The following is a 25,241-nucleotide window of genomic DNA, read 5'->3' on the forward strand; positions in this document are numbered from 1 at the left end:
CCAGGGCACGTCCCAGCTCCCTGAGAGCAGGAGCGCTGCAGAAACAAAGCCCTGCTCACGCAGGTGCCCTCACCTAGGGCTGGTGAACTTGGCCTCTGCAGAGAGGTGCAGCACTCCCAAGGGGTGGGGAGAGCCAGCTTGTTCCCCAGCCTGGGGCAGGGAGAGCAGTGGGAAGGAAGATGCAGCCAGAAGGGGCCTGGCACTGCATCGCGGGATCAAAGCTCTGCCTGTCCGGAGCCTGGGCGTGAAGGAGCTGGGGCAGCCCCAGCTGGGCAGCCAAGCGTCCTGCTGGAGGATGCCCATGGGAGGTGCTGCTGGCTCCGTCCTGCCCCAGGGGCTCTGGGACTCCAGCCCTCGCTGCCTACAGCCGTAGGCCCACTCCTCCCTTGCCCTTCAGTCTGCCCCATCCCTGGCAGGAGCTCGGCAGCTCTTGAGGATCTCTGTTCTGCTGGCCGGCAGCGTGAGATACCTGAGGCCGTGCCCGCCCCGTGTCCCTGCCCTCAGCACTGAACCCGGTTCAGTCTCCGTCCCCCACTGCCTCTTCCCGTAAGGGGCTGGGAAGGGCTCGGAGCCTGGCCAAGTGGAGGAGGATGCCAGGTCTCGTCCCTGAGCTGTGGTGCCATCTCCCAGCCTCTGCTTCTCTGCAGGCCTCTAGGGACACCCTCCTCACCTGTGCAGAGTTCCTGGCGTGGAGGAAGCTCAGCGACCTGGCCAAGACATATCAGAGAGACCTGATTGGAAAGTGCTTGGTGAGGACAAGCCCCAAGCCCCAGGGCCGGGCTGGATGAGGGCCGCCCCTCGTACCCCTGGGGAGGGCTATGCAGCTGTGCCTCATCTCCCCTGCTCCAGCCCGGAGCCCACAGCCTGCAGCTGCATTTGCCTTCCCTGCCCTCAAGCTCAGAGGCCCCAAGGGCTCCTCTCCAGGCCCCTCTCCCCTCCCTGCCTCCAGGGTGCCAAACAAGACCCAGGCCCGTGCAAGCCCTGGCAGTGGGACAGAGCATTCTCATCAACCCCTACTGCCCTGTGCCTGTGGCACTCTCGGAACCTCAGTCCCACAGGGCTGCTGGCTGAGAGGGAAGGAGGGCACTGGGAGGAGGGACTGGTCTAGATTGCTGGGGAGGGTCTGTATCAGCCCCATGCCCTTCTCCTCTCTCCAGCTGGAGCACAACAGGCACAGGGTAGAAGAATATGTGCGTCAGAGCCTGCTGTACCTGAATGACCCTCAGGCCACCTTGCGAGAGGCAGCCGTGAGGTTCATCGGTGAGCCACAGCCCCCGGGGACCCTCTTCTGGCAGCCTGTCCCCTGTCCCCTCCACTGCACCGGCAGCAAGGGGCAGCCCCGTGGCTGCCAGAGCCCCGGCTGCCCTGTGCAGGGCCCACCACGCACGTGGGCTGCTGGGAGCCTTGCTCAGTCCCACCACCCTCGGGTAGCGTCCTTCCCTGGGGCCGGCGCTGCTGAGGGGGAGGAGGGTGTGTGGCTGAGCTGGCAGGGCCGGGGCCGTGCTGCTGGGAGCGTGCTGGGGAGCAGAGGTCTGACAGGAGCTCTGTGCCTAGGGCTTGCTGCACGGCGCCTGAGGAACTGGAGCAAAGACAGCCTGTATGAGATCTGCAACGGTGAGTAGGGGCAGTGCTGTGCTGGCACGGGCTGGAGGGCAGGGCACAGAGCCTGGGCAGGGTGCTGCCGTGCCTGGCCCTGCTCCAGGGAAATGCTTCAGGGGCAGAGGAGCATGCCTGGGGCACATGGGGCATTCCTGAGAGCAGCTTGCAGCTGTTCTGTTTGTCTCACCTGCTCCTCCTGGCCAGGGAAATAGAGATGGGTGGGGCTGGCATGGTCTGGAGGGGGGTCCTGGGAGTCTCTGCAGGCAGTGGGTGTTCACATCTGCTCTGCTCCCTTCTCTTGCAGCCCTCCTGCCCTTGGGGGGAGATCCTGAACAGTCGGTCAGGTCCCTGGCAGCTCAGACAATCTTTGTCCTGACAAAAGAGATGCCAGCATCAGGGTGGAGCCTGCGGTCACTGTGCTGCTGGCTCTGCTGAGCCCCGGAGACATTAAACTCTATGGAAAATGGCTGTAGTCGTCTTTTTTGTTGTTGGTTTTTTTGTTTTTTGTTTTTTTAATCTAGTAAAGCTGGAACAAGAAGCCCAGTCCCATGGTGTCCTTGCCATGGGGAGCACCCTGAGCGTGCCGAGCAGACAGTGTCATTCCTGGCCTCTGCCGCTGCCCGCAGGACGGCACACCCAGACCCAGGGTGTCCTTGCAACAAAGCCCCAGCTGCCCCGCTGCACCACAGCACCCGGAGGGGAGGAGGAGAGAGGCTTTAGCCCAACCTGCCCCTGCTGAGACATCTCAGGGCACAAAGCACAGGAAAAGGCACCCAGCTGTGCCAAGCTGGCGAGTCATCACGTGTCCCGGCAAAGTCCCCTCTTGTGCTGGGGAGCTGTGCTGCTTTTGGCTGGGATAGAGTTAAATCACAACAGTCCTTTCTCCACCCCTTCTTCCATACCATTACTGCCAGGCTCAGGTCCCGCACTACCCAATACAACCTCGTGAACCACCACCCCCGTTCCCATCCTTTGACCGAACACACAGATAGCATTCCCTCAGTCTACGGACCAGCGCTGTGAAACGCCCATGAAATGTCCACACAACGTCCATTGAGTTCGTTGGGTCCGCGACTGTGGGCTCCATCTGTTGTGGTGGTCCCTCAGGGCAGGAGAGGTGGTCTGTTGCCAGGAGTTATTGGGCACCAAGGCCAGCTCCGGTCAGAACCAAGAGGTTGCCCTCGTTTTCAGGCTCCGGAGCGCCATTTGCAACACCGAGCCCATCCTTGCAGTGCCCAAAGCCACCTCTGTGGGGCTGAAACCCTCATTTTCAGGGTCACAACCTGTCTGTTACGACCCAGAGCCTTTCCTCAGGGCCCACAGTTTCACCCGGAGGGTCTAAACCCTGAGGGCGGAGCCAGTCGCCCACAACACCCACCCAGAGGGGAGTCAGCTGGCCCAGGACAGCCAATCGCCTTTGAGGAGGCGGGGCCAGGCAAGTGATTGACGTGTGACCAGCCACGAGGTCCCTTCCAGCCTGAAGGGTGCTGTCCTCCCTCCCTCTCCCTGCTGCCGGCGTTGGGGTGAGCAGTAAGGGTCACCCCGACCACGGAAGTGATTCACATCAGGGCAGGGCTGCTGGACAGGTACCCTGAAAGAGCCCTGATCTCATCCTTTGCTCACCTCGGGCTTCCATTTTTCTTTTCCACCCCACCTCAACTTCTAGTCTTTTACCACCCCTAGCCTCTCCAAAAAGAACCGCCCACCCTGTTCACCCTGTCCACACTGGCCGTGTTTTTCTTTTCTTTTACCCTCCTTTGGGGTTTCTGAGATGGTTGCTGTGGTATTTTCTACCTCGGGCAGCGATTCCTGTAAAAGTGTGCCCCATTTCAGAGAAGAGTGTACCCCGTGACTGAGAAGAGCCAGGGGCTGCTGATGGATGAGGAACCAACAGGAAAACACCTGGGCAATGCCTTAAAGGAATTTGGGTGTGGTCCTCTGAAAAGGTGGCATGGCCAATAACCCAACTGGGTTACAGGGTCCCTACTACAAATGAGACACAGCAACTCATCTCGAATACGATCATCACCAGAGAAGGAGGAGGAGGACAAGGAGGAGGAAGAAGAGGAGAAAGACGACTCCTCTGGTAAAAAGAGGGACCTTTCCTTCTTTTCTCTCGCATAAGCTTCCCTGGAGCAGGGTGTGGGGGAAGGAAAAAGACACTAGTTAAAGATGGGTCAAGGAAAACTTTCCCAAGCTTTGGATTTTATCAGAGGAAGAGAACAGATGGAATTCTTCTCGCTCCACATTAGCCTTTAGTTTAAACTACTTTTCTACAGCCACAACACTAGAAGAGGGAGGGGCAACAATTCACCTTCTGCAGAACTCTCCCATTCGTTTGATCAACCCAGAAATTAGCTCAGGCTAGGAAAAATAGGTTTTCTGACAGCTAGAAATCAATTGAAATGAATCCCACCTCTCCTTTGCCAGCGGGTAAATGTAAATTGCGGGCTCAGGACCAAGTTAGTCTCCAAGTAGCTACATTTTAGAAATGGAAGTAGTCTACGTTACAGCTTCTACAGAAGGAGATCCGTGACAGAGAAACAGAAGTGCTACCTAGTGCATTTTAAAACAGCCACGCTTGTCAGCACACAGTAGTATTTTCTTAGCTTATAGCAACAGGAAAACTTCAGGCTGTTCCACACATGGCATTTGATAAAAGTCAGAGGGGGAGGAAATCTCAGTCCAACAGCCAGCTGTTAAAATGTTGCAAGGAGCCTTTGCAATATCAAACAGAACCAAAACCAGCTTTCAAAGAGAATGACTCCGCTGTAACCACCGCTGAAATGTTTTGTAGAAATACAGGTTCTTAGCACACCACACGATTAACCAGCTCCCAGGGGCATGAACAGGAGGACCCCCCTACTGTAATATTAGAAAGTATCCCACATTTTAAGGTGAAGGTACAATGGCAATGCTTCCTCCCCCGTAACTGCAGGGGCTGGCCAGGTCGGTTGCGTTGCCACTCAGACATTTCCCCAAGGTTCCTCTCGTTCACTTTTTGGTCAGTCCCATTGATTCCATACTTACGCATTAAGAGCTGGCATTGCATATTTTCCACTGCTTGTCAGCATAGCACCCTTGTGTTGGGACCTTTCACCCCCACCATGAAACTCCACGGAATTCCTGTGCTCTTTCCGTTCTGGGAACAGGCTCAAAATTTTTGTCCTGTTAAGGACAGAAACGCACATACATCTCATCTTAAGACCCACACTTAAAATGACATTTCCACGATTACTTTAAGCAGAAAAAGCCTGTCATCTTCTCCTTTTCAACTAACTCTCCTTTTCTCCTCTCAGCGCACTCAAGCTCACAAGGAGAGGCATTCATGTCCAAAAAGGAATCTGAACCAATCGGGGACAGAATTACGGATGTCAGATTTAGACCTACATACAAAAGGCTTTCAATTTTAGGTTGATTGTAGCCCATTCCATGGGAATCAGCAGCTGTATTCTTCACAGGCACAGACCCTGAGCTCATGAATCTCTAGGTTAAGTTATCCGAACAGCTTATCAAGTGATCAGCTCCAATGAGCCAGGGTTAGAGTAATGCCTCACACCATTCGAGTGAAGGAAAAGCAGCTATACCAAACATCAAGACGAAAAGTAAACACACCACATAGTAATTTTGATACTGCAAGGGCCGTTTTAAAATGTGTAGTTACACGCAGTATTCGACCCAAGTGGCAAATCACGATCTAGGCCATTACCAGTCCAGTATTTCCTTCTGTTATTTACATTTTAGTAGCAGAACGACAGTGTTTTCAAACCTGACGAAAAATGCTGCCCCTTTTCCAAATGTAAATTCAAAGTCGTGCTATACTAAAGAAAGGCTTCACCTTTGGGAAACTAAAGCAGCATCCAACCCTGAGGTCACCCAGATCCAAAAATGGGGGATTTGACCCACAAAGGCACTGGGCTCTAACCCTGTGCCAAAATTTGTACACTGGGTTTTAGGGATTTTCATTTGCAGGCAAACTAGTCAACTGCTTCATCAGAGAAAGTGGAAAGAGCAAATGCAGAAATTCAGAACACCACTTTGTGTAGCAACGATAATATTTACCTTCACGGCAGTCCACTGAAGACATTTCTGTACTGAGAGGGGCCCAAACAACATCACTTCCATTATATGGTTTCAGGAACAAACACTCAAGTATTTACGGACATGAAAAGGAGTCATTGAGCTGCACAGAACTGTCCTCAAAACATAGGGCATCTGCTGGGTTTGGTATTTGTTCAAACCCGCAGATCAAAAGGAAGAAACTGTACCGAGTTCAGTAACAATGCTTTCTCAGTGGGTTTTGGTAACAATTTCAAAAACCATTAGGCAAAGCAAAAGTATTTAAAAACAGAAGCTAAGTGATACAAGGTGAAAATGGTAAAAAGCACACTCCAAACCATTCTTATTGCAAAGAACAGAAGCACACAACAAGCTACACAAACATGCACATTACTAGCTGTAGACAGGCAGATGTAGAGCATGGCACCATGTTCGGTTGAGCAAACCTTGAACCTACATCATCTAAAAGCGATCTGTACAACACACAGCCTTTCAGGAAATATCCTTGCATATTCAGGATGAAATACAACGCATGACTGGGCACCAATACCAATAGTCACATTAGAACTGCGCAAATGATGGCATTACTAGTTTTTACTATGCCGAATCAAACATATTGTCTTTACAACACAGTCTATGGTTTTCTTGAAAACATATTAAGTTAATGTTTGGAAAATTGTCACAAGGCTCCATTGTTCAGAATTAAGTCCAGTGTGCAGAAAAACCTGTGAGACTGTGTTTTTACGTACTGCTTTTGATGTTCCACTCACTGGCTCGGTTTGACTTCTAGAAGAATAAAGAAAGGTGATCAGAACTTCAAGCAGAGCACTTGTACCCAACATCAAGCAGTGCAAACAAGTTATAAAGCCTGAACATCAAAACATGATGTTCTGATAGCCTAGGGAACGTGGAAATTCATTCGTACACATAAACTCTTCTCTCTTGGTAGAGTCAGTGCAACTAAAAAAGCCCCCCAAAATCCCTTTTCTACTTTGTCACAAGTTACCCTCCCACATACAGGACCCAGAACACAACAGTGCAAGAGGAAACCCTCAGGTGTTTTGTCTCTGCTGCAGAAGGATCAAAACTATGAAGCCTGCACTACAGTTTTGTGTTCTTAAATAATCAACCATCAAAACACGAAGGCACCTTTAGCCAGACTGTATAGCCCCAGTATTACAGATCGGTACCAGATACGGTACTTCAATTTCTAAGGAAGAACGGTGATAGTCTAGACACTTCAAAGTCTATTTAAGTGGAAAAAAAAATCAGTGATCTGACAAACAAATAACAACAATGTCAGCAGCATCGTCTTTAGAACAGTGTTTCTTTGTGGAAGCCCAAGCCCTGTGTTCAGAAAGCTACCATACTTAGCCATCAAAGTGCCAAAATACTAAATCTGTTACATATGCTATATTGCCTGAAAATAGGAGTGGAAATGTCACCTGAAAGGAGTTCCTAGGATTCGGTGCGATTCGGGAGCCCTCGGACAAAACCCAGAAAGGTCTTAATTGCCAGATTTTGCTTTAAGATAACCTGGAAAATGCTACAGTGCTGTAGGAAATGGTTATTACATTTGAAATCTTGCTGAGATTTCACACACTCATTGATCTGTAGCTGCATGCTACTCATCACAAATCAGACATGCAACCACTGATAGCGTTAACAAACAATTCATACCTCATCCAAAGTGTCCCATGAGCAGAGGGCAATTCAAAGGCTGCTGTGGAATTTATGTGCAAAGAGAAGGGCTCGTGCTGCCTGCCACTGCTGGAACACCAGCAGGCTCGCAATTACAGCCACGCACCTCCTGAAGGTGAGGAAGGACAAGGACGTACTTTAGATCACCACGCAAGGGTTTCTTCAACCAGTTACCTTGAAGAACACACCACAAGGGCAGTAACACGTTTGTGAAGGTCTCTCCACCACTACAGCCTCCATTCCTCACTCCCACACCTGAACCACCCTGACAGCAGTTTCTGCAATGTTTCCAGCTGAAGGAATAGAAAGCTCATCTGTCTCGTTCATTTTCCATGTTAGAACAGCAGTGCCATTCTTTCCGTGTCCCTGCATACAGGTACTAGTTTGATCTTTGATGACAGCAGCCTCTCTCCTCTCATTTCAGGGCAGCATTACAATACCAGGAGACGGTGCCGCCCAACCAGAAACGGAGGGTGCATCGCCCAGACAGCACTACGCATACGTAGCTCAATTAACCCCCAAAACAAGGAACACAGAATACAGAATAAAAACCCGGAGCACAGATACCAGCTTAGGGTAGAAATGATATCTTAGAAAGAGAACTGGTAGCATTTGCTAACGTGCTAAGGTGCTTACTGAGTTTCAGGTTTGAAATGATTAACTATTCCTTCATCGTACTCACACAGAAGGCAATACACCTGAGGATATTGTTCGTTTGCTCTCGCCTGAAACGGACTTTGTCTTTAGGAAACTTGTTGGAGTCTCTTGTGAATGAAACTTCTTGTCTGCATGGCTCACCAGCTGGCAACCCTTGGTCTTTCCTCTATAGCTAGTATGCAAAAACCCCAGATCTGGGGTGGAAGAACACCTGCTGTTTCCTGCCCCCTCTCCCCCAAAGGCAAGAAATAGTCAAACACTGACAATCAGACTCTTCTGGGGTGGGAGCAAATTATAAGTTTACACTACAGTGCGTATCTGTCTTTAGTCTAAAAGCAAACACATATAATAAGGAATCTCTCCATGTGCAGGAAACAGGATGTACAACTCGGCTCCCAGAACAATCAACCCCAAGAACAAACCCTACAGAAACATCTTAGAAATTACCATTGTCGGAGTTTGAACCCCATGTCCCAGCAGGGCTAAAAATGCCCGTCTACTTGGGGGCAGATCCATTAAAATCGACCTCATGACAACATTCACACTGGGGGACCCCGAATGTGGTCTTGCACGTGGTTCTTAGACCGTTCAAGCGTTCAGGTCCAATGCGATTTGACCAGTCGCTACTTAACACGCACGCGCGCCGCTCTTTCTCAAAGCAACTCTAATTCTGTGGTGTCGTCATCCGTCTGCTTCTTTCTTGATCTAGACGTCACCAGAGTCAGGCTTGCTGCAGTTCCTCACCTCTGATGGCAGGTGAGGGGAGGGTTTCACAGAGGCGTCACACAGGCTGGGATGCTGGCGTGATCTGGGTAGTAATGCTATACTTTGCGTCCCAGCCTCTCAGCATCCCTGGCAGAACCATCCCACAGCGTTTCATCACGCCTGCTCCCTGCCAGGGGCTTTCTTGGCTCGGGGCAGGTCCCTCTTTCCCTGCCCTCTGGCACCCAGACCCAATTCACAGCTCGGCACTGCACGCCCTGCTCCCGGCGCCCCCAGGGCACCCGTCCTGCCGCTCGCTGCTCTAAGGATGCTCTGCCTGAAAGGACTAAAACCCTGACAATCCCTGACTCGGACCTTATTGTAAGCATCCTTGTTTGCTTGTGGTTTCCTCTCCTGCAAAGGTAGTTTTAGGCATTTGAAGAATGCAACTTAGTGCCTGATAGGATTAAAAAGATCTTGAATAAGCTCATAAATTCATTGATAACATAGACTCGGGACATCAGTGCCGAGATAAGCACTCCAGGAACTAGTTTAAATCAGCCCCTTGTGATAGTCCACGGCCAAAGGACCGGTGAGCTAATTCAATGACTATATATGGGCAAAGGAAACCCAAAGTTCAACCAGCGGACAGGTGAGGAAGACCATCGGAGACCACTGGAGGACCCCCAAAGACCACTAAAGAAGACAACTATGCACGCAGATTGAACTTTTACGTATGTTAATGAATCCTCGGGAACCCTACGACTATGTATGACTTTATAGCATGCCCTTCCCACGCTTTCTCAGGAGCGGGTGAAGAAGCCACTGGCCACCATGGCCTTAAGGGGTGGAAGCCCGGCTGCCTGTGCAAGCCCAGCCGACCCGCCAGCAGGTGAGCCGGCGCTGGATTAGCCCTTGGCGGGGGGGGATGTCCATATTCCCCATGGCCAGAAAGAAAGAGTGCGAAAGGGGCGCTGCAAGAGGGGACGGGGCACCTGAAGCCTCCAGCCCTCGTTTCCAAGCCCGACGTTAGCTCAGAGCCGGCCGGAGCCAGGCTGGAGCCAGGCCGGGAGCGCGGCACCTGCCCTCCCCGCTGCCTTCCCTCTGCCCCGGAGGTGGGCTGCACAGGGAACGCTGCTCCAGGACAGCGGGGAGAAGGAGGTAGAGACAGCTGAACAGGGGATTTTCACATTTGTGAAGAATCAAGCAGAAACAGTTGCAAAGGGCAGCGTCAATTTACGGGAATTTTCACCTGATGAAGCCAAGTAGTAGAAGTGAGAGTTACACAGAACTAGAGGGGAGCGCTGCAGTCAAACAGGGAAGCAACGCAGACAGCTCTAACCGCACACTTTCACCTGGCTGCCCGAAACAAAACAGGTTTGGGATCCCGATTGCTCACCTCACCCTGGAATAGTCCCATTCCTCGCCTGAAAGCTACTGTGCGCACGGCCGAGGACAGACACCATCCACACAAGGAGCAATCAGAGCTCGACGCTGCACTTCCACTAGTGAAGTTTCCTTGGAAAAAAATACACCGAAGAAAAAAGAGCGGCCACCCCCGACCCCCTCCCCCCGCCCCCGCCATTTCTCCTCCTCCGGCCCCTCGGCCTCTGCCCCCTCCGGCCCCGCCCCAGCCCGGCTGGGACTGACAGGCCGCCTCCGGCCCCGCTGATTGGCTCAGACGCGGCCAATGGCGCGGCCGTTGCCGGGCGGGCACAGGCAGCGCGGGCCTCTCCTCGCAGCGCTGCCCCCCGCCCCCCGCCGCTCGTTCCGCAGCGCGCCGGGACACTGGGCCTGCGCAGAGGCGGCCCTCGGGAAGGGCCGTGGCAGCGGGCGCTGTTGTCTCAGCAGCGCGGGCGGGGTGGGCAGCTCTGCGTCCCTCGGGCCGCTCGTGGGGGCTGGGCCTGCCTGGGGAGGGGGGGCAGGGGGCAGGAGCGGCGGGGAGCTGCCCTGGGTGTGCTCTGGGTCAGCAAGTCCTTCCCCAAATGCGGGTCGGTCTGTGCTCCAGCCACAGCCCCTGGGCAGGAGGAGCTGCGTGAGGAGGCCGCTGGCATCAGCCAGGCCGGCACCTGGGAGGAGAGACGGCTCTGCCCCCGTTCCCACCGCCCGTGCTGAGCCCAGCGCCCAGGGCCTTCCTCAGGCCTCGCCTTCCCCTGAGTGTGGGGAGGAGAGACGCCCTGTCCTGGCATGGCCCAGGGCATCCTCCTGTGGCCAGAAGGAAGGACGGGGCCCGCGTCGCTCTCCCCACGGGGGCTGGCCACCGGCCTTGATGTCTGTCCCCGGGGCTCCCCAGTGCTGGCAGGCCATGCAGGGCTTCAGGGCCAAGCAAATGCTGGGGCACCGGCAGCTCCTGGGGCTCAGGGCAGCTTTGGGCATCTCCAAAGCCGAGGGGCGGCTGCCCCTTTGCTTCTGCTTCTACTCTGCTTTGCATTATTTGCTACCCGCTTCATGGCCAAAAGTGTTTCTCCTCGTGGCACATGGCCTGGGCAGAAGCCACTTTCCTGTCAGTCTGGCAGGATTTCAGGGAAAGGAGGAAGTCACAGCATGCACACAGGTATGAGGACAGTGAAAAGGAGCCCTATCAGGGCTTTTGTGCTCTTTCAGATCTGAACTCTGATGTTTGTGTGCATCCCACCACCAAAGTCAGGGTTTTCTTCCTCAAAGCTGCACCGCTTTTCACCAGCCAAAGTGCGTTGGGCTGAGCTGGCCTTCAGGATTACTCAGCTCCTTTCGTTTTAATTGTGTGCTGACACTTTCCCTTTTTGCCAGCAATTTCTCTCCTTCTCCTCTCTTCCCCCCCTCCAGTTCCATCCTCTTTCAAAGGTGTCGGTCGTGGTTCAGCCCCAGTCGGCAACTAAACACCATGCAGCTGCTCGCTCACTCCCCCCACGCCCCTGTGGGACTGGGGAGAGAATCAGAAGAGCAAAAGAAAAAAAAAAACCAAAACTTGTGGGTTGAGAGAAGATCGGTTTAATAATTAGAATAAAATAATAATGATAATAATATTGGTTATGATAACAACACTAATTGACAATATAATAAAAAGGAAAAGGGAAAAAGGGAAAAAAACAGAAAGGCAAACGACACAACCGCTCACCACCAGCCGACCAACGCTGCCCGTCCCCGAGCCGCGGTTGCTGCCTCCCTCCCCCAGCCAGCTCCTCCCAGTTAACACTCTGGGCACGACGTTACATGATATGGAATATCCCTTTGGCCAGTTTGAATCCGCTCTCTTGGCTGTGCCCTCCCGGCTTCTTGTGCACCCGGCAGAGCACGGAAAGCTAGAAGAGTCCTTGGCTTAGTATAAGCACTACCCAGCAACAACTAAACCATCGGTGTGTTACCAACATTGTTCTCATACTAAGCCCAAAGCACGGCACTGTGCCAGCTGCAGTGAAGAAAATTAACTCTATCCCAGCTAAAACCATGGCAAAAGGTAATTATGATTTCACCTTCTGGACAGATCATCGAGTAGGTAGACACAGGATATAAGTATAGGCTGGTCTATACCTCCAGAGCTGTAGGCTGAGCTATTCTACCTTGACAGCCTAGATAGATATGGGCTATGGGTGGAGCTACTGTTTGCCAGTTATTATTTCTTCTGGGATCCTGAGGCAGTGGTGGTCCTCAGCCTGCAGCTCTGCAGCAGTTAAACCTACCACTGAAAGAGTTTTGATGGTGGATGCTGTTCTGTGTTTCATTTTCACTGAGCTGGAATTGTTTCTATGCAATTAGGTGATGGGGATCTCCTTGCACTGACCTTCTGTTTCTGGAGCGCGTCCTGACAGCCTTTGTCATCCAGAGCTTTCCCGTCTGTTCCCAGGAGGAGTGATGGCCACGGTGTGGAATGACTAATGTGAGTAACGGCCAGTTTGTCCTCCCGTTGCTCACAAGCTCCAAAACTGACATCTGCAGACCAACCTCTCTTGCAGGGCGCAGCAGCAGCCTAACCCACTCCCTTATTCTTTAGGCAGAGTCAGACAGCCCAGCCTGGGAAACTACGCTCAGATACCAGCTAGTTGTCTTGATTCGCCTGTGTCCTGTCTTAAGGGGTAACCCCCCCCCACACACGGCCCCACACCCAAAAATCCAAGAGATGAGCACGTACGCAGCCTTTCATAAAGACCAGAGGACTGTATGGACATTTCTTTCTGAGCCCACAGGCTTGCCTAGGAGCATGAAGGGCTTGGGTAGGTGTGCATTTCCTACTGTGGTAGAGGTGGCAGTTCTGGTCATCCTTTCATCTGGATTTGAGCTGAGAAACCACCTAGGAAGGTCAGCTTCCCCGTGCTCATCCACAGTCCAGCAAACAGCAAAAGGATATTCCGTTTGAATACGAGTCTCCTTTGTCTTTCTGTGGCACAGTTGGGTCTGATGGGTTGGAGGTCTCCGTTCTCTGCCCTATTTGGTCTGGGCTGGAGAATGGGAGCAACTATTCTTGGAGGAGACATAGGGCAGGGCACACACAGACACAGGCAGGGCCATCCTCTTTGGAGAAAACCGGGGCGAGAAAATGCAGAGGGCAAAGGCCAGGTCAGTCCCCTTGAGACCACATTGCCTTGGGTCATAGAATCATGGAAACATGGAATAGTTTGGGTTGGATGGACCTTTAAAGGTCATCTAGTCCAACCCCCCTGCCATGAGAAGGGACATGGCACAACTAGACAAGGTTGCTCAAAGCCCCGTCACACCTGACCGTGAATGTTTCCAGGGCTGGATCCCTGGAGGGGGGACGTGGATTGGGGACAGAGCTGGGAAGGGCTGTCTGGAGAAAGACTTTGTTAAAACTGCTTGAGGACCACAAGTGAATGCAAGTGATGGAGAGGAAATCCTGCCTTTCTGGGCCTGTGGGGGTCCCCAGGGTGCTGCTGTGTCCGGTCCTTGTCCCACGGTGTGTCCCCAGCACATGTCCCCATGTCACAGCAGCCCTCTGTGAGGTGCCGCATTCCGCAGCGGGGTCACAATGGCTGGGCTCTATATCTCCCTCCTGGGGCTGGTGCTGCCCCACTTTCTCATGGCTTTTGCCCGGAGAGAGCAGTGCGTCAGTCCAGAGATCCTGCTGCCATGGGGAGGATGAGAGTGCTCAGAGGTGAGGGGCTGGCGGGAGGTTGGGGGCTGATGCCTGCTGGAGGCAATGTCTGTCCCAGCCGGGTGCTGGGGGTTGCGTCCCCGTCACCTCTCATCGTGCTGCCAGGCACCTCCGAGAGGGCTCTGGCTCTGTCCTCTCCCTGCCCTCCGTGGGGCGTCTGGGGACTGACCAGAGACAACCTGGCCTGGCCGGCTCTTGCCGGGGCTGCCCAGCCCCAGTCCTCCTGGCCTCTCCTTGCAGAGCCCCATGTCCGTCCCCTGGCCAGCCCAGGGCCTCCAGCGTTTTGCTCTGTTCTGTCCCTGGGGAGCCCAGAATGGGCCCAGTCCCCCAAGGTGGTCTTCCCAGTGCCACAGTGAGGGGAAGGCTCCCTCCCCTAACCCCACTGACTGCCCTCTTGCCAGTACAGTCGGCACAGGCTGTTAGTGCCTGGGGAGATCCTCACCCCTCCCCGGTGCGAAGCCCTGCAACCAGCAAAACCATGTCTGTCTTTCCTTCCAGCTCTGTGCCCATGTGTGGCTTCCCAGTCCAGCCCTGAGCGTTCTGAGGACAGAGGCAGTGCAACGGGAACCGTCCCTGCGGCTGTCACCACCTTTGCGGCTGCCGGGACTTCTCTGCTAAAGCAGCTGCAAGACAATGAGGTGAGGCGGGGAGTTGAGGGCTCCCCTCCATGCCCCTGGCTTCGCCAGGTGCCGTGGCAGAGGGGGATCTCACCCAACAGCACCTCTGCCCTCCTGCAAGCACGTCGTCCCCCAGCACCGTTCCTGCCCCCTCAACCTGGACTAATGCGACCGCTTCACGCTCCTTTCCCCAGGAGCTTGCAGTGCTCTCCTGGGCAAGGCAAAGCCTCTGGCATAAATCCCAGCATCTCTCCAGCGCCTTTGCCCAAGTGCCCGAGGTCCCTTCTTAGCTTTGGCTGGGGAACTGTCCCAGCTCCGGTGCTCCTGCGCGTGCGAGACTGGTGCCCAGACTGGTCTATATCACCGGAATTCACCTATTCACCAGTCAAGTCATAAGGTCTCATCACTTGCAACCTAGAACTCTTAATATTGTGCACCTATGAGCAAAAAAGAGAATGTTACCTTGCTGACGGTGAGAGGGCTCATCCTTCCTCCTCCGTCACGGTGTGGGCATCCCCTGTATCACACCGGGAAGCACAAAAGCCTCGGCAGTTCAGCGGCTGTTGGATCTCCTTCAAAAGGTTTTTGAGTAAGCCCATGTTCTATACCCTCCAGCTTGGAGGTTTGGTCTGTAGCATTTCAATAAGTTAGTGGATTCTGAGGAAACTGCCGGACAAAAGATAATGGCCGCCGCAGACAGGAATCTGCAGGTGATCAGGGCTGCATCACGGCCCTTTAGCTCTTTCCGGCCACCTGCCCTGCCTACGTGGTGCTCTCGCCTTGACCTAATGGCACTGCTCCCAGCATACATCAGCCTTAATGTGAGCTGAGGTAGCCAAAATCTGGGCAGGAGTTGAGCGAACAGCCACACTCTTCCTTGCCTGGTGCTTTCCCTCTGACCTCCGCCTTCCCCACCCTCAGGAGTGACTTCCTAGGCTCCCGCATGGCCTTTTACCCTGCCGGAGTCAATCTCCCCGCCTGGCTCTCTGCTAGTGTCAGAGGCGCTGCAGAAGATCTTGCTGTTCCCTGTGGCTGTCCCGACCGATGCCTGCAGCTCGTACCTCATGCCTGTGTCCCACAGATGATTTGGGGGGCACCAGGTCTCTCTCGTGGCTCCCTGAGAAGGAGGGCAAAGCAAGTTGCATCACTCCCCTTTGCGGTCTGTCCTCAGGGTGAGCGAGTGGAGACATACCGGGAGCTGGAGAGCGTCTTGCAGGGAGGCGACGGCTGTTTGACGAGCGGTGTTGTGAACCGCCTGATAGCAGAGGCGTCCAGTGACATGCGAGCAGCCCAGGTGAGCTTGTTCTCCTTCAAGGCCACCAAAGCAGCCTGCCTCCGCCCCCGGTCTTGGGGGAAGCACAGAGTGGTGCAGAGGTGTTCCCTGGTTATTCAGACCCAGCGGAGGTGCTCAGGGAGAGGCTCTGGGGACTCGTCGTTACAGAGGATTTGGAGAGGGGATGCAGGGAGCTGTGCAGAGAAGCTGCCTCGGGGCCGTTTCTAACTGAGCGAGAGCTGGGTTCAAGCTCAAGGTTATTTCTCCTGCCTTGAGGAAGAGCCATGGGAGCCCACCAGCCGCACAGAGAGGTCCCGGTGGGGTGTGAGTCTGTGACAGTTTGTTCCTGGCATCTCCGTGGAGAGGGAGAGGGGCCAGCAGCACAGCGTTGTGCTGGGGGAGAGATGCCCTTGTCTCGCCAGGGAGCTGCTCGCCTGCTCCAGGGTACAAGAGGTGGCAGCTGCCCAGCCCTGAGGACAACTGCCCCGAGGGGTCTTCCAGAGGAGACGGGGTCATTCAGCCTGTCTGAGTGCCTCAGCCTTTTTCTCGGTAGTGTCTAACCTGTGACGCTTTTGCAGGGTGTGGCAGGTGACGTGAAGATGGCTGCTAGTGATGTCCTGGTGGCTCTGGCCCGCTCCCACTTCCACTTTGTCATGTCCGAGCTCCAGAGCCACCTGAAGGCCATGGGGAAGGTCCCTGATGAGATTGTGCTCCTCACCTTGGGCAAAATGGCCCACAGCTACGGTACGGCACCCTCAGCCTCCTGGTTTGGGTCTGTGATACGGGGAGAAGGGATCCTCGCCTTCCCTAAACGCTCTGTGTTGAACTGGGGGGCCACGGAGTTGTCGTGCCTCCTTTCTGTGTGCCAGGCCCGGCTCGCAGCTTTGCCTTACCAGCCTGATCCCAGTTCCCGAAGGGTGACAACATGCTAGAGACAAACCCGTGGGGTCTCTGCCCCACACTGTCCTCCCCATTACGCCGAAGAGCTTCCCTGCGTCCCCCTTGGGGAAGGCAGCCCTCCCCACGCCCTCTGGCACATCCTGCATGGCCCTGCAGCCCCAGCCCTGCCAGGGACAGACCCCCCAGTCTCCTGTGCCTCTCACTGACCCTCTCGGTCCCGCTGTCCCTGCCTTCTCTGCAGCCCTGCAGTGCATCCCCTTTGTGGGAATGACGCTGCTCGCCCTGCGCGCCGTGCTGAGCCGGGTGGGGAGTGGCCGGATCCTGTGCGCCGTCTGCAGTGGTGAGTGTCAGCTCCTTGGCCGGGGCCCCAGGGGTAGGGGCTGGGGTGGCCTTTGGTGCCGCCGTATGATCTCAGAGGGAACACTGTGGGTGTCAGCCCACAGCGAGGTCAGGCCTTGGTGATCCCAAACTGCTGCGAGTGTGTAGAAGGAGCAAGAGAAGGCCAGGAGTTTTCTATGGGTAGGACACAGTGGTGCTGCACGGTGGAACTCCTGGGTCCCTTCCGACGGTTTCTGTTCCCCTGCTTTCCTCTGGGATTAAAATCCCTGCTCTGAAAGGGCGTATGTGTGGGAAGGGAAGAGAAGGGGCTGCAGTGAGAAACGCTGGAGGGGAAGGGGCCTTTGGGGAGGAGAAGGTACGATGGAGAGGAGGAAACAGTGGGCTGTTTGAGTCCAGACACCTCAAGAGCACACCTTGCCCTCAGACTGAGATCTGGTCCTGGGCTGAGCCCTGCCAAACCTGCATCTGTCCTTAAAGCAGGCTTGGAGGAGAGTGCAAGGTACGGTCCTTGCAGCAGACTCTCACATGCTCCCTTCTCCTTTCTCCTGGCGCAGTTCTGGAGCAATGGTCGAAAGGAGTCAATACGTACTTTGGCAACCGGGAGCAATGCTCCTTCCCTCGCAAAGGGGCAGCGGCACGGTTCTCTGAAGCCATTTACCCGGTCTTCTGCTCTGTGGTGGAAAATTGGCTGGACTGCAGGGAGGAAGAGGTGAGAGAAGCGCTGGTTTCCACAACTGAGGCTGTGGCGGGGGATGTCCACGTCGGTGGGTCCGTCACTGCCCAGTGGGGTGCGAGCAGAGTGGGGAGGGAAGGGGGATTCGCTGTGGGGAAGCAGCCGGGTCCTGGGGCCTTTCTGCAGGGAGGGCAGCGTGGGGAAATGGCCTCTCTCCTGTGGAGTGAGCCCTTCTCCTGCAGGGCAGAAAGGAAAGGGAGACCCCTCTCTGTGGGAAGGGCCGAGTGGTGTCTAGGGGATGCTGAGCACTAGGCAGTCCTTCAGCCCTCCAAGCAGAGCCTCCGCCTTCCATCTTCAGGCCAAGCAGGCTGTCCTCGGGGCGGTGGCTGCCATGATGAGTGTCCTTCTGCGTGAGGAGCAGCACCGAGAGCATGCCTGGGAGCAGCTCCTCTGGCTCCTGCACCAATATCGGGAGGTCCGAGACACCTCCCGGGTCACCAAGGTGAGGTGCTGCGCAGGGCCTGGCGTGGCTGCTGGGGTGGGTCTATGCGAATGCCGCGAGGCGCTGAGGAGCTGTGGGGTGCCAGGGGGAGGTGGGAAGCCCTTAGAGAAGGAACAGGGAGAGCAGAGGAGGCCTGGGGCTTCCTGTGCTCTTTGGGCAAGAGAAGAGCAACCCAGAGGGGGCGAGGAGGGAGGCAAGAGTCCCTAGGGCTCATCTTCTCAGGAAGGGAGGCATCGCCACCTCCCTGGGGCTCTGCGTGCGGGAAGAGCTTTGCCCTAATGCCCAGGGCCACGTCCAGTCCCATCCAGTGAGGGGTGAGGTCTGGTGAGTGGGAAGTGCTGGGAAACTGAGTTGCCAAGACTGAGCTCTGTTCAGAGGAAAGAGACCCTCCCGATGGCACACTGAGGGGAGGACAAACAAGAAGCCCCGTGCGGGAGGGTTTGGTGTTTTCCCTGGGAGCTGGTGTTAGGGACTGCCCTTATCACAGATGTGCTGGGTTTCTCCTTTCCCAAGGTGCCTTTAGCCTCCTCTTCCTCCCCCATTCTCTTGTAGAGCCTCAGCTATGTCCTGGAGACGCTGGAGGGAGTTCAGACCCCAGTCCCACGGGGCACGGCTCTTGCCATCAGCACTGCTGCGCACCGCCAGGTAAGGGGAGCCTGCGCCCTGCCGCTGGCCTGGGGCCTGCACACCTGATTGCCATGGAGGGGAAAGACCTGCCAGCTGGCAGGCAAGGAAGGGCAGGGCAGGGCAGGGCAGGGCGTCCCTCCGCAAGGACCTTCCTGCAGGCCAGGAGCACGCCAGGATTTGTGGTGCAGGCGCCACGTTAAGGCTGCAGGAGGCCTAACCCTGGCTCTTTAGAATGGGCCTGAGGGACAGCCCAGCTCCCACAGCAATTTCCCTCTCGGCCAAGTTGCAGGAGGACTCTGGAGTGACGACACCTTTTCACGCTGCTCAGCCTCAGCTCCTGGGCAGCCTGGGCGGCTGCAACTTCTGTGCATGCCCAGGGGGGCCACTGTGGAGTGGGCTGGGTTTCAGCTGTGGGTCCCGTGCCCAGAGTGCCCAGGGAGAGGGGAGCTGAGAGCACAATTTCTTTTCAGCCCCTTTCAACACTGATGTGACTTTCTCTAAAACGGACCTTGTTCCCACAGCTCTCTGATGTGACCAAAGAGCCGGGCCCGGCCCATAAGGCAGTGCTGTCCCGCTGTGTCGTGCTGCAGGGTAAGAAGAGGAGATTGGGCGATGCCCCGCCGTGCTGTGGCAGCTCTCTCCCTGTCCTTGGCGGTCAGGGGAAGCTGCCTGCTAATGCAGAATGCGATTTCTTCCCTGCAGCACAAATGTACGCCGAGGAGACTGTCGCGTTTCTACGCTCCCAGCTGAGCGGTGGGAGTGAGGCCGGTCGCGTGGCAGCCGTGGGCCTGCTGGCAGTGCTGGTCCGCTCTGACGGTCAGTGCCATGGAGCAGGGACACAAGGCAGGGGCTGGGGCTGCTGGGCTGGGAGCAGGAATGGCCTGAAATTGGTGCTCCTGCACCCAAAAGGAGCTGCAAGGAGCAGGTCCCCCAGCCGAGCTGATGCCCCGTGACAGGGCTCGAGCTCTGCCCCGGCAGTTAGGAATGGTGGCACACCAGGGGCGGTGCTCCAAGCTCGGTAACACGGGCAGGCTGGTGGGATGGTGGGTGGGCTGGTGTGCAGAGGAGCTGCTTGTACCCACGACGTTTCTCTCATCCTCTGTGTTGCCATATTACCCTAGTTTTCAGTCCCTATAAAATAGCTGCGCCTCTAGAAACAGAGTTGCTCTGGCTACACCGCTGCCTCCTGTGAAGTCAGAGTCAGGCCCCGTTTTCTGTCCCCTTGGTGTGCTTGGAAGCTTTGAGGGATCCCTTCTGCCATCAGGGCTGTGCCTCAACGCCCCCCTCTCCACATCTCTTCCAGCACCTGCGACGAGAGAGAAGCTGCCCCAGGTGGTGGAGGCTGTGGGGTCAGTGTGCGATGACCCCAGTGCCCAGGTGAGCTGGTGTGGGTAGGGGTGGTGCCATCAGGGGAGGCAGAGAAACCCTTACCCTTGGGGCAGAGCTGGGGTGCCTGGGGAAGCGCCAGCACGTTGCCCAGGAGGTGGGTGATGGCTCCTCCCTGGGAAGAGCTGACAGAGTGGAGTGGGGAGGTCGTTGTGCTCTGTGGGGCAAACGCCCGTGCAGCCTCGTGCTAAAGCCCAGCCCTGACGGCAGGAGCAAAAGCTCCTGCCATGCGCTCGTCATGCCTCTGCGAGCCACTTCAAAGGCTGCCCCCAAGCAAAGGTGGCTTCCCTTTGGGGTTTGAACAGGAAGGTCGTAACCACCCTCTCCCCTGGGCAGGTGCGGAGGGCAGTTCTGGAGTTCATCAGGGAGCTGCTCAGCTCTGTCTGCCAGAGCTGCTGGGCATGGGATGTGGTGGGGCACATCTTCACGGAGTTCAGCCGGACCTCGGGCAGACTGGTAAGTGCAGAGCAGGACACCCAGGCCTTTGACCGGTGCATGGGCTGTGCTGAGAGCTCCTGCAGGCGTCCTTGGCCACGGAGGGCTCACGCTGCAGGGCCATCACTGCCGGCACTGCCATCAGAGCGGCCTCCAAATGGCCGTTCCTCGTGGGTGTCTGTGCTGATGTTGGTGGAGATGTCACCGGATGACGTGGGTTTGCACCCGGGCGTGCCACCTGGGACTGCGGGGCTGCCTGCACACCCCACGGGCTGAGCTGTGCCCACAGGGGCCTTCCGCAAAGCCGCCTTGCAAAGGGAAGGGCTTGCAGGGACAGGACATCCTCCGTCCTTAAATGCTCATGGACCATCACCCAAAGGCAGCCAGTGCAGACGGGTGGGCCTGGCTAGAAGAGCTTTCTGTGGTGTTGTCGAGCTCTGGCCCTCCAAAGCACACCCTGTCCATCTGAGAGCAGTCTGGGGGCCCACACCGCTTCTGGCAAGGGGACAGGCCATTTGGCCGTCCCTTCAGTGAGCATTTTCATGATGAAAGCTGGGGAGGGCCGAGCTTCCTGCTGACTTGCCAAGGATCTGCCCTCTGGCCAGAGCATCCCCTAGCCGAGAGATCCGTGTGCATCGCTTTGCTCTGAGGCTCAGAGAGGCTCTGGTTTGGGAGCAGGGATAAGGAAAGGGCTTCCGATGCTCCTCCCCATCCATTGGGCTGGACGTGCTGCAGCCAGGGCTGCCAGGAGGCTGGCGCAGGAGCCCTAGTGAGTCGTGCCTGAGCCTTGTCGGTCAGGGCCTGAGCGTAATGGGGGTTTTGCCAACTCTGTCTTGCAGGTGGCAGGAGGCCTTTTTCCCTGGGAGACCCAGGAGGATGGAGCTCTTCGAGCCCTGTGCATGGACATCCTGGGCTCGCTGGATGTCTCTCTGAGAGGGATGACACGAGTAAGCCGCCCTGTGCGCTGCTGCTGTGGCTACTTCTTGCCTTCAGGACATTTTCCCTCGTGCTCTCTCATGCCCTGAGCCTCTCCCCTCATGCGTGCTGAAGTGCACAAGGCTCGGGGAAATGCAGACCATCCTTTTTGTCCTGGAGCTGAGTGGAAATGCCAGTGTGGTGAATTGCCCCATTCTTCTCTGCAGCTCCTGTGGCCGAGGCTGCTGCAGTATGTCGTGCCAGCCCAGTACAGTGGCATGCTGGTCCCGCTCTCCCACTGCCTCCAAGCCCTAGTTGAGAGACGGGAGAGAGCAGGGTGCAAGGAAGAAGAGGAGGAGACAGATGCCACAGAGTCCCAGGAGCAAGGTAGGAGCCCCAGTGAGTGCTGCTGGGTTTGGCAGGGGGTTGGGCCAGTCCATGTCTCCCTGTGCCCCACCAGCCCTGAGCAGGAGCCCAGGAAACCAAAGGGCAGAGCCAGGCTCTGCTGCTGGGCGTGGGGGGCTCTGCCCTACATTGCCCCTTGCCCAGCACAGAGACTTGTCTCTCCTGCTCGCAGCACTCTCCTGGTGAGCCGGGGCTCGTTCCTGGCCATGCTGGAGCTGCCTTCGTCTCATGCTGGGCTGTCCTGGGGATAACCCTCAGGCCAGCGCTGTGGCAGCGCTGCTGCTCTCAGCCCTCAGCCCTGTGTGGGTCATAGGAGGTACAAGGGGCAGGGCACTGTGGGGGCTCATCAGCTCACCCAGCCTTTCTTCCTTCCCGCAGCCCAGCTGCCGGCTCCCCAGGCCCTCTTGGCTCGACTGCTGGTGAGTAGCAGGGCCCTGGAGAAAGAGCTTTTCTGGACAGGGGTGGTGGGAGAACCTGGGACAGAGATGCTCTTAATCCAGTGCTGGGAGCCCCCAAGGAGGCGGCAGCGTGCCCGCGCCTGCCCGAGCCCATCAGGGATCCCGCTCCTTCCTCGGGACTGGCAGCGCCCCGGGTGAAGCCATTGGCCGCCCGCTGCTGGCCGATCAGCGCCGAGCTCCCGAGCTCCCTCCTCCCCTCCTTCCCGGGAGAAGCTGTGGCTCTGGCAGCAGGAGCGACTCTTCTCTCCTGTCCTCGCCTAGGTGGTGGCCGCAGCTCCTTACAGGAGTGGCGAACGCGCAGTCGCTGCCTTGCGGCTGCTGCAGGCCCTCCACGGCAGGATCCACCGAGCCTTGGGGGCGGTGTGGGCAACCGAGGTCCCCCTCCTGCTGCAGTACCTGGAAGGTAAAGTGTGGGTGAGGAGGAAGAGGCTGGCGGGGAGGGAGAGGGGGGCAGGAAAATGCAGCTTGCCAGTGTGACGGAGGAGAGTTGTCCCCAGTTCCCCTGCACTTGCTCTGCTGCCTTTCTGCTTCCAGGGAGCCAGCACTGAGGCTGGGGGCATCTGTTCCCCCGGTGTCAACCGGGCCCAGGGGATGGACGGGGCCACTGATGTCCCCTTGGACAGCAGGTCTTGGTGGCACCCCCATGTCCTGCCTGACTTGGTGTTTGGGAGAGGGGCAGGACTGGCGCTCCTGGAGGGGTTCCAGCCTCTGGCTTTGGAGGACCAAGTCCCCAGGCCAGGCCAGGTTTGCAGCAGCTGTCCTTGGCACTAGCCTGGGAGCAGGGCTGAAACGGGCAGGAAGCGGTGGGTGATGAAGAAGGAAATGTGTGTGGCTGGTGCGTGCTGCGACTCAGTGGTCAGAGTTGTTCTGGGAGCTGCAGTCAAGCAGTGGGGATCAGCTGTGGTCAGTGCGTCCTTCCCCAGCTTGAATCGGTGGCTCTGACAAACGACTTTGACAAAGGCCCCTGGGAGACCCCGCCTGTATCTTTGGCCTCACAATGTAGGTGCTTGTAGGCCCTTTGTAGCCTGATGGCCTGGGACTTCTGGGAGGTCTGGCCGCAGAGGAGACCAGCGGGCTTGTCATTGGTGTGAGCTTAAGCAGCAGCAAGAGCTTTTGCTTCTTCTTGCTTTCTAGGAAGAACTGAGAGCTCCCTGGACTCTGCAGAGTGGGAGCACCGTGTGCTTAAGGTACAGCATCCTTGGCGCGGTGTCACAAGTAGAGGGGGAGAAGAGGGAGCAGGCAAAGTTGTGCGAGGAAGCTCAGGGCTGCCTGTGTGGGCAGCAGGAGGTGGGGACACCTCCTGAGCACCCTGCGCCTCCCCCCGCAGTAGGTGCCTGCCCGCTCAGAGGAGCTGCTGTCTGCACATGTGCCACGGCTGATGGCTAATGCCCTCTAACGCTGTGGCACGTGCCTTAGCACTGCCTCCTCCCCGATGTCCGCCGTGCCGGGGGGTCTCCCCTGAGGTGGTAGGAGAAGAGGGAGGCTGGTGACAAGAGGGCTGGGTGGGGTGGGGGAAGAAGCTGCTGTTTGCAGCAGCTCTCCCCCAGCAGCATCCCGGGATACGCGCCGTGGAAAGTGCCCTGGCCAAGGTCAGGGGAAGACTCGCTTCCTCTCCTGTTCACCCCAGTTCCTGCGAGCCTCACTGGAGCCCATCGAGGACAAGGCGTGGACCGTGGGCCTGAGCCAGGAGCTGAGCCAGCAGCTGGGCAGCTCTGCCCCCAGCTCCTGGGAGAAGGTGTGTCTCCTGCCCCGCGCTGGGGCTGGGCTGGCGCCGGTGCTCTGCCCACACAGGCGGTTTTTTCACTGCTCCCCCTTCACTTGCCCCCAGAAGGCACTTCCCCCCAGGTTGCCCCAGTGTCTGGCTACAGCCTGGCACCGCGGCTGGCCTTGCCCGCTCCCAGGGGTCGTCGGGTCCGTCTGGGGCCAGCCCTCTCCTGACAGGCCACGCCATGACCGCATCTTAGGCTCGGCCTCTTCTCTTTCAGCCATTCCTGCACAAGGCTCTTGGGACGGCGCTGGCAGGTTGTCAGGACCTCAGACACGTCCAAAGGCAGGTGCTGAGGTTCCTCCAGGAGACAAACCCTGTGGAGTTGTCTGAGGTCCAGGTGAGCTGATGCTCATGTCCTCCTGAGCATGCCCTGCCTGTTCTTGGGGGAGAGGGAGGGCTGCTGCTGGCCCTGCTCCAGATTTCCGTGATTTCCCTGTTGCTGCCATTTCCCCCTCGCTGCAGCGTCCTGCCTGGCCGTTGTCACTGGCCATGGCTGAGTGCCTGGGCAGGAGCTGACTCCCTGTTTCTCTGTGACTGCAGGGAATGATATCTGTTGTGGCCCATGCTGCCGAGAACCACTTCCACCTGGTTTTGGACACGGTGACCATGTTCTCTGCTGCTCTCACCAGGGACTGGTTCTATCAGACTTCCATGGGCTGGAAGGTAAAGGATCCAGGATTTTGTTTGCCTTTCCTTTTTTTGGCCTTCTTTCCACTTCTACGGCTGCAGCAGGCAAACTGCGGCAGGTGCCTTTAGATTAGCCCTCTTGTAGGTACCCAAGGTACCCGAGACCTGTGTTTCAGAGGGGCCGTCCTGGCATTGCGGCCCCTGAGGTGTCTTTGGAAAGGATGGGGTTTGGCACCTGGTGGATCAGAGCCACCCAGCTGGGGCAGCTGCAGCGGTTGCTTGCTTGCAGCCACGTTGCCCCGACTGAAGTTCAGCAGGAGCTGGTGACAAGATGGGGTGCGCGCGGTGTGACACTGTGCCTCTTCCTCAAAGCCGGGGGCTGGGAGCAGGAGCCTGGCGAGGTCTCGCTTGCTCTGATCCCCACCTCGGGGCTGTGGGGAAGCCTTTCTGGGCAGGGCAGGGCAGGGCAGGGCAGGGCAGGGCAGGGCAGGGCAGGGCAGGGCAGGGCA

The 25,241-nt window shown here is 56.9% G+C and overlaps 1 protein-coding gene and 1 long non-coding RNA gene across 3 annotated transcripts; one reads left to right on the forward strand and one right to left on the reverse strand.

The window, feature by feature from the left end:
- Positions 1-542: 542 nt before the first annotated feature.
- Positions 543-10,258, reverse strand: LOC142048359 (uncharacterized). 2 transcript variants are annotated; one of them, XR_012657458.1, is made up of 4 exons: positions 10,118-10,258; positions 4,630-4,767; positions 1,787-1,971; positions 543-707 (listed from the first exon to the last, which is right to left on the reverse strand). It is a non-coding gene; the product is annotated as an uncharacterized LOC142048359 (long non-coding RNA). The 2 variants fall into 2 exon arrangements; XR_012657457.1 differs by lacking the exon at positions 543-707 and having other exon boundaries at positions 1,159-1,971.
- A 2,637-nt stretch (positions 10,259-12,895) lies between these two features.
- On the forward strand, positions 12,896-24,869 carry LOC142048168 (maestro heat-like repeat-containing protein family member 2B). The gene is made up of 20 exons (XM_075074810.1): positions 12,896-12,908; positions 14,306-14,445; positions 15,596-15,718; positions 16,276-16,441; positions 16,839-16,937; positions 17,491-17,645; positions 17,968-18,111; positions 18,664-18,756; positions 19,260-19,329; positions 19,441-19,554; positions 20,042-20,115; positions 20,461-20,580; positions 21,399-21,506; positions 21,702-21,861; positions 22,258-22,298; positions 22,599-22,740; positions 23,472-23,524; positions 23,965-24,072; positions 24,323-24,442; positions 24,646-24,869. Exons 1-20 carry the CDS (start codon positions 12,896-12,898, stop codon positions 24,859-24,861), a joined length of 2,259 nt encoding a protein of 752 aa, XP_074930911.1. The 3' UTR covers positions 24,862-24,869.
- Positions 24,870-25,241: the final 372 nt, after the last annotated feature.

Source organism: Phalacrocorax aristotelis, chromosome 25 (assembly GCF_949628215.1).
Source record: "Phalacrocorax aristotelis chromosome 25, bGulAri2.1, whole genome shotgun sequence".
Lineage (NCBI taxonomy): Eukaryota > Metazoa > Chordata > Aves > Suliformes > Phalacrocoracidae > Phalacrocorax > Phalacrocorax aristotelis.

Bases quoted from the DNA above. Each gene is read 5' to 3' on its own strand.
- LOC142048168 (XM_075074810.1), top strand. The intron at 15,719-16,275 runs GTGAGCTTGTTC...ACGCTTTTGCAG, and splicing joins GTGACATGCGAGCAGCCCAG to GGTGTGGCAGGTGACGTGAA. The intron at 24,443-24,645 runs GTGAGCTGATGC...CTGTGACTGCAG, and splicing joins TGGAGTTGTCTGAGGTCCAG to GGAATGATATCTGTTGTGGC.